Source organism: Solanum tuberosum, unplaced genomic scaffold (assembly GCF_000226075.1).
Source record: "Solanum tuberosum cultivar DM 1-3 516 R44 unplaced genomic scaffold, SolTub_3.0 scf00085, whole genome shotgun sequence".
Taxonomy (NCBI): domain Eukaryota; kingdom Viridiplantae; phylum Streptophyta; class Magnoliopsida; order Solanales; family Solanaceae; genus Solanum; species Solanum tuberosum.
In genome coordinates, this window is record NW_006239014.1 from 1,792,012 (window position 1) to 1,801,076 (window position 9,065).

General features: G+C 33.1%; 1 protein-coding gene across 1 annotated transcript; it reads left to right on the forward strand.

Annotated features, from left to right (window-relative positions):
* Positions 1 to 6,799: 6,799 nt before the first annotated feature.
* On the forward strand, positions 6,800 to 8,068 carry LOC107060574 (uncharacterized mitochondrial protein AtMg00810-like). The gene has a single exon (XM_015308591.1). It carries the CDS (start codon positions 6,800 to 6,802, stop codon positions 8,066 to 8,068), a length of 1,269 nt encoding a protein of 422 aa, XP_015164077.1.
* The last annotated feature ends 997 nt before the right edge of the window (positions 8,069 to 9,065 follow it).

Consider the following 9,065-nt stretch of genomic DNA (forward strand, 5'->3'; position numbering starts at 1 on the left):
TTTTTTGGCTTTACAAAATTAGAGTTGAAAAACAAAGTAGTGCATTTGTGTTTTTTGGCTGTATATGTATGTGTATATATAAAGAATGTGAATTTAAAGTAGAGCAAGTCTAGAGAGGTGGAAGAGAAAAAGGATTGCTTGTAAAAAGAATTATGGAGAGGAAGTGAGGGAGGGAACATTAATAGAAAAGGTAGAATTATATATATTACAGCTCTGCAAACGCCGCCAAGGCTAAAAAGCACCACAACTCTTCTCTCTCTCTCTTTACTGCTACAGTTGCAGTACAAACTTAAAAGTTTATCGAATCGTTTGGTAGGTTGTATAAAAATAAGAGAGAAGTATTGAAAATATTTTTGAATTTAGTGTGAATTGTTAGTTTCATTTTTGAATTATAGACAATCTTAACTATACCGCCGATCTACTATATGATATAGTAAAAGTGGTCTCAAACTCTTGTACGAGCGTGAGACTCTTAATAAAAAGTCGAGAGATCAAGTGTTGAAAACACTCTAAACTTGGTGAGAATTTAAGGTGTATTTCACCCATGTGGCAAGATTAAGTGTGTATTTAAGTTCTAAGATTGTCAATAGTTTAGGGGTCAAACTAATAATTCGCGTCAAATTTATGGGTGTTTTCAATATTTGTTTTTAAGAATAGTGGTGAATATAATATATTATTAATATTGATATTAGTTTCTCCCTCCGTCTCAATTTATGTGGCACTTTTTGGATTTTGAGATTTAAACAAATCTATCTTTGACCATGAATTTTTCATATATTTTTTAAATATTTTGAATTGTCAATTATTTTGTCTTATAGTACTTTTTACATAGTTTATAAATATATAAATTTCATTTTTAAAAAATTGAAGATTTCATGCGCAAATTCACGGTCAAACTTAAATTGTTTTGATTCTCGAAAAACGAAAAGTATCACATAAATTGGGACAGAAGGAGCATGTGAGATTATTTCTAATGCAATATTTCATTTGTAATATTAAAAATAGCATGCATTACAATATTTATATATAAAATATATTATTTTTAAAATATCCTACACAAAAATAATAGTAAAAATGTAAAAAAGAAATTGATAAATAATTATACCTTTAATCATACTAACGTATAAATAACTGAATAAGAATTTTTTGCATTGCAATTGCCATAAACTTGTATACGTTAGTAATACATAACATAATATCAAAAACAGTGTATAACTAATGATAAATTAAAAAGTATATATCAAATAAGATACTAATGATATGTAAAGCTGATACATATATTAATGCACTCTGGCCCTCTCTGCCATTATCATCCTACTTTGGTGTAAGGTATCGGCCTTGTTTAAGTTATATGTATTTTTCATGAAAATATGTCCAAGAAAGTTTGTCATGAAAAATTTAATTAAGGTATAATATATAAATAAATATTTAAATTAATTTTGAGCTGGTAATTAAATATTTTTAATTCTACGAGTGCATATATGAACACCTCAATTAAAAACTACACATTTCAACTTATTTCCATTATGTTTTGAGGATACCCTATAAAAATATGACATATAAATTTTGAAAATGTCAAAATAATCAGTTTATAAATTGAAGTGTTAACTCAGAACAAGTTAAGATATCGATACTACAAAGAATGTTAAAGTACACAAACTTAATTTTTTAATGAAATCAATTATAGATTCCAATTTAAATTAATATAAATTTTCATGTCTCTTCATAATACTAGCGATAATAGTAAAATAATAATTATATTTCTCCTCTAAATTGGTATAGTAGAATATTATAAAGGAAAAGATGTTTTCATTTTATGTAACTTTTTTTTTTGGAACCTCAAAATAATCCGCGATCGCTATAATCTCTGTCACAGCCTCTGCTCTTCGGGTGAGCACTTTATGCACACTGGGTAAACTTTCACTGTGTAATAGCCTGCAAATCACTTTTATCAAATTTTATCAATTGCAAAAGCTATTAGATGACGTTTAAAAAATTAAAAATTAACCGAACATACCTAACTCAAAGGGAAACCAAGATGATTAGGACAGATTAAATTTTTTTAATTTTAATTATACATCATTGAAAATATGAAAAATTAATATGACACAATTTTTCAAAATAATCCATCAAATCAAACGACTAATTAACACCCCTTCATCATCTACATCTAGGACCATATCAACTCAAATATCCTTCATTTTTTTCAGAAATTATTATCACATTCGAATTATACATAGTGTTGGCACCTAGTATTATAGCAGTAACTATTGATGACTAACTGTTGACATAAAGTACAAGATTTATTTTTAAACTTTTTTTTGGTACAATTTTATTTTTTCCTTTCAAGCACGTATAACACTAATAAATGAAGCAGCCGCATTATTAATTTCAATTTTCAACAGTCCTTATATATACAAAACCAACTATTTTAGGCATTACATAATTGTTTCGGTTCTTTATATTTTCTTGTCTGATTTATTAATTTTTTCTTACCTAAATATAACAACGGACAATTATTTTAATTCTATAAAACTAGGTAAAATTGCCTATAACTAAATAAAAGACCTTCAAAAACTCAAACAATCGAAGCTAAAGATTAATAATAGAGAATTTCCAAGATAAATATTAGTATGTCTTAGCCCGTAAAATTGTTGGGTATATAATGCCACGTGTCAAGTATTTTAAAAGTATTAAAACTGTTTAAACTTTTGAACAAGAATTTTTTTTATTTATCCACATTTTAGAGATATTTGCTCATGATATATTCCTATACTATGTACAAATCTAATGATAATTATATATGTCAACCTAAAAGAAAGAAGATCATGATTATGGATTTTTTTTAAAATAATTGAATTGTGATGATGTCAAGGACATATGTTTTAATTTAACTCGTTATTAAATTTGATTATTCACAATATTTGATATACAAAAAAAAATCCCTTTTGATTTTTAGGAGTAAGTGAATTTCTTAATTCATGTACCCAAGAATAAACATCAAATGTTTTGGTTTGGAGGAAGTATATATATGTTTTATATATATATGTGATTACAAGGTAAAATTACATATATTTAACTTGTCTCCATCCATATTATATTGTTCAAGAGCTAATATATTAAAATGTGGATATTATATTTATTTATACTGAAAAACCAACAGTATGTGTGTTGTAACATTATATTGTAGTAGACAACATTTACAGTTTATGTGCAATTTATTAGTCCTTGTCGGAAGAAAATATTTCCTATAAACAAAAAAAAAATTGATAAACTACGAGGTTCGATAAAATTCTTTGTCCGTTCTATATTAGTTTCCCACTTTCTCTTTACACTCCTCTTAAAAAAACAGAAATACAAAGAATAATTTTACTGATTCATACTTTCAAAAAGAATTACTAATTGTAAGGATAAAATTGGAAAATATAATAAATTCTATCTTAACTTTGTAATTAGGTCAACTATATTTAGTAACATGAACAACTAATTAATATGCGATGAAAGAACTACTTCCAGGTGCATAAACCCTAATTAAGAGCATATACAATTTGACTTGCCATGGCTTGATGGTGGATTACATATGGAGATATACATAGGGTTTTTTTAAATAATTGGTAGTTAATATACTAGGAACATTTATCTCTTGGTGTTACTAACACTAGACACTTTATTTAGCAACATAATTTTACTTTTTCCCCGCAAAGGAGTTTTCTTAAAAATAAAAAATAAAAAACTCACGAATCAGTACAAGAAAAATAAATAAAGGGAGGAGTTAATGTTTCTTTTCTATGTATGTAGGAGGTCTAGGGCTATCTTTTTAAAACAATTTCTGATTTACCAAAAAATATTTAATTTAAACCAGTCTTTCCCCTTTACCAACTCTACATGTTATGTTAGGACGAAGAAGGCATTTAATTTTTCTGTCTTTGTTCTTTTCTGAGGGAGTTATATGAAAGTTGGAAGAGAGTTAAGGTGTTGTTTCATGATTTATGACTTTAGTACTTAATTAGAGTCGTTTGGTAAAATGTATTAGTGAAAATAATGCATATATGAATTTTAATATTATATATTAATTCCTTGCTTGGTATAATTTTCTAATATAACCTATTTGGGTCCTTCAAGATGTTTCAGTTGGTTTAGAGGGTGGTCATCCACATAGATATTTCAGGATTGATCACTCTTCATGTCTTCTAAATTGAGTCATGCCTATTACAGTTTACGTCCCCGTGTAGTTTAATTTGCAGATCATTGTACGGTGACAAACAGAGGTTGTATGTTGAGATTGATTACATCTTAGTCCTTAATCTAATTAGTAATTAGTCGTAGTTAGTTATTACTGTTCATTACTGTTGATAGTTGGTTAATATTGCTTAGAGTTAGTTACTATGTTTGTTAGAATAGTTTGTTGAGATGATTCTCTTTTATTTCTATATATATTGTAAAGACTCAGTTGAGATAAATTCAACAATTCAGTTTTCCCCAATTCTTCAATCAGTCTCAGAACTCTTTCTTCTTCATCTCTCTGTTTCTCGAAGCTTCATCAATGGTGAACTGAGATTCACCCTAGCTTTCCTGAATCAATTACTGATGTTGGTACATTGTCATGTAAATGTTTTAATCCCTCTGTTGACTCCTGGATCATAGACTCCGGTGCCTCAAATCACATGACTTTCAACAAAAATTTGTTAACCAATATCAGACCATTACCTTACCCTTTCCTAGTAAATCTACCAAATGGCTATAGAGTAAAAGTGACAGAAATTGGTGATGTCTATTTGAATCCTTCCTTAACCTTGTATAAAGTTCTGTTTACTCCAAGTTTTAAGTTCAACTTGATTTCAGTACATTGTTTAGTCTCTCATTTTAAAGGCGTCATTAGTTTCAATTCCTCTTCTTGTTTGATGCAGGGCCCTTCAATGAAGAGCCCTCTGGAGATTGGTAGAGCACAAAGTGGACTATATTTCTTATGCTCAAAGTGTCATACTCCTTGTTCCAGTCTTAATGTTCAAGCAAATGGATCACATGATTTTTCATTGCCTGTCATTTCCAAGAGTTTAAGTACTGCAACATGTAACTCTCTGTGTAGTAATTCTGGTTCTAATTCAACATCATGTACCTCTCTGTGTGATATTTCTGGCCTGTCTTGTAGTGAAAGAAATAAAGTTGCAGTTCCTGTTTTCAATTCTCATTCTACTTCTACTTCTGCTCATCCTCCCACATCATGCATGTCTCATGGTAATAATGTTGATCTTTTATGGCACAACAGGCTAGGCCATGTACCCTTTATAAAAATGAAAGGAATCTCTTCTGTTCCCATACCCTTTTCACACAAACAACCCTTTGTATGTTCTATATGCCCCATGGCCAGACAAACAAGATCCCCTTTCCCAACAAAGACCACTTCTTCTAGTAACAAACCTTTTGACCTCCTTCACCTAGACTTATGGGGACCTTACCATGAAACCACCCACAATGGTTACAAATATTTCTTGACCATTGTAGATGATTTCAGTAGGTCAACCTGGACTCAACTCCTCACCTGCAAAAGCAATACACTCCAAACTATAAAGAATTTTGTCTCTCTTGTGGAGAACCAGTTTCAAACCACTGTTAAAACTATCAGAACTGACAATGGATCAGAATTCCTCAATGCTGAAACAAATGTCTACCTTCAAAATAAAGGCATAATACACCAGAAAACATGTCCATATACACCACAACAAAATGGTGTGGTAGAAAGAAAGCATAAACATCTTCTAGAAGTTGCTAGAGCATTGCTGTATCAATCCAAACTGCCTAACAAATATTGGGGAGAGTGTATCCTCACAGCAACTTATCTTATCAATAGACTTCCCAACTCAACACTCCATGATAAGACTCCATTTGAGAAATTATATAACAAACAACCCTTGTATTCTCACCTAAGATCTTTTGGATGTCTTTGTTTTCCTACGATCACAACTCACAAAAGCAAGTTTGACCCAAGATCCACACCACACATCTTTGTGGGATATCCTTTCAACACAAAGGGGTACAAGGTTTTAGACTTGAGCACCAAAAGAATACATGTTTCCAGGGATGTGTTTTTCTGTGAAAATATTTTTCCTTGTTCTATTTCTGAGCCAAACTCTAGTTTTGCCACAATATTAAAACATCTCACCACAAATTCAAACGTGCTGAATTTTGTTAATAGTCCTTTTAACAAAGTTAATGTGTTGGATGATGATACCATTAATAATGTCACTGATACTGCCCTGCCATTACCACCAACTCCACTTCCTTACAACAACACCTCACCACCACCCTGTGATCCTGGTGTAACAAACTTACCGAACACCATTGCACATCAAGATCAACACCACAATCTTAGAAGATCTACAAGATCACATACCATCCCTACCTACCTTAAAGAATATCAATACTCCTTACCTTCATCTGAAGCTTCAACCTCATCATCATTACCATCTCATCACACCTCCCTCACCAGTTTTAGTCCAGACAGTCAACATCTGGTTAACAATATTTCACATGACACTGAACCTTCTTCATATGAAGAAGCAGTGGCAGATCCTGCCTGGCAAGCAGCAATGACATCTGAATTTGAAGCTTTATATGCTAATAGTACTTGGGAGCTTGTGAAGTTACCTGCAAGGAAAAAGCAATAGGATGCAAATGGGTATACAAAATCAAACACAAAGCTGATGGTTCAGTGGAAAGATACAAGGCCAGACTTGTGGTAAAAGGTTACACTCAACAGGCAGGTGTTGACTACAATGAAACATTTTCTCCAGTGGTGAAAATGACTACAGTGAGGGCCCTGATTAGCACAGCTGTGAAGAAGGGTTGGGACATGTATCAGTTGGATGTCAACAATGCTTTCCTTCATGGAGATCTATCTGAAGAAGTTTACATGACCATACCTCAGGGACTGCTAGTAGATGATTCAGGCATGTGTTGCAAGCTCAAAAAGTCTCTATATGGTCTCAAACAAGCAAGTAGGCAATGGTATGATAAACTTGCTCAGGTCCTTTTCTCAAGAGGGTACACTCACTCCGACAGTGATTATTCCTTATTTTTGAGAAAGACTGGTACTTCCCTTGTATTTGTAGCTGTATATGTTGATGATATAGTGTTGACAGGGACTGATGTTGGTGAGATTAGTTCCCTGAGATGTTTTCTTCATGATAAATTCAAGATAAAAGATCTAGGGAAGCTCCATTATTTTCTGGGATTAGAGATCCTTTACAAGGACACTGGAGTTTTGATTTCACAAAGGAAATTTACTATTGATTTGTTAAAAGAGTTTGATTGTTCCTCATATAGACCAGTTCTGTCTCCTCTTGAGTCTACAGTTAAACTAAAGGCCAATGATGGGGTACTACTAAAGGATCCTACACATTACAGAAAGCTGGTGGGAAAGCTGAACTTCTTGACCCATACCAGAATAGATATAGCATTCAGTGTCCAGCATCTTAGCCAGTTTCTTCAATCTCCTAGGGAACCACATCTTCAAGCTGCATATCATGTTTTGAGGTATCTCAAGAGTGATCCTTGTCTAGGGATATTTTTATCCAATGATAAGAATTGCACTGTCACTGCCTACTGTGATTCAGATTGGGCTGCATGCCCTGATTCTAGAAGGTCTGTGAGTGGATACATTGTGTTGATGGGAGACAGTCCTATTTGTTGGAAATCTAAGAGGCAAACAACCATCTCTTTGTCCTCAGCAGAAGCTGAATACAGAGCTGTCCGGAAGGTAGTTGGAGAATTGGTGTGGCTGGAAAGATTGATGACTGAACTACATGTGCCATGTAATTTACCTATTCATGTGTTCTGTGACAGCCAGGCAGCTGTTCATATTGCAAGAAATCCTGTGTTTCATGAGAGAACAAAGCATATAGAAGTGGACTGTCATTTTGTTAGGGAAAAATTGCAGGAAGGTCTTATTGAACTTCACCATATACCAACTGAGGAACAGTTAGCTGATGTTCTGACCAAGCCATTACCAAGCTCAAAGCATTCTATCATTTTGCACAAGTTGGCTGTGAGCTACTCACCTCCAACTTGAGGGGGGGTGTTGAGATTGATTACATCTTAGTCCTTAATCTAATTAGTAATTAGTCGTAGTTAGTTATTACTGTTCATTACTGTTGATAGTTGGTTAATATTGCTTAGAGTTAGTTACTATGTTTGTTAGAATAGTTTGTTGAGATGATTCTCTTTTATTTCTATATATATTGTAAAGACTCAGTTGAGATTAATTCAATAATTTAGTTTTCCCCAATTCTTCAATCAGTCTCAGAACTCTTTCTTCTTCATCTCTCTGTTTCTCGAAGCTTCATCAATGGTGAACTGAGATTCACCCTAGCTTTCCTGAAACTCAACATGGTATCAGAGCCGTAAGGTTCATCTTTCCGCATCTATCATCTTCTTCTTCGTTTTCCTTCTATTCTCTGTCATCGTTGATTTCCAGTAGCCATGGCTCCAAATCTCGATCAGGAAAATGCACCACCAGTTCAAGTTCAGGATCTGCCAGTTCTATCCACCAATGTTTTCTACATGCATCCATCTGAGAATGCTGGATCTTCGATCGTTCCAGTTCTCTTTGATGGATCAGGTTATCGCTCTTGGAGACGAGGAGTTCTCAGAGCATTATCAGTGAAGAATAAGACAGGATTTATCAATGGAAAAATTGTGAAACCAGATCCAGATTCAGGAAATTTCGCCCAGTGGGAACGATGTGATGATATGGTCACTTCGTGGCTTCTCAATTCACTCTCAAAGGATCTCGCTGATAGCTTGCAATATGTTAACAATGCAAAGGAGTTGTGGGATGAGTTAACTGATAGGTACGATCAAACAAATGGAGCAAAGTTGTATCAATTGCAACGCGAAATAGCGGAATTAACTCAGGAGAACCTTGATGTTACTGGTTACTATACCAAAATGAGGAGACTATGGGAGGAACTTACTACTTTGGACACTAGTTGCCAATGCACATGTTCATGTACTTGTGGTGGAAAAACAAAGATGTACAAAGCTGAGCAGGATAGACAACTTATTCA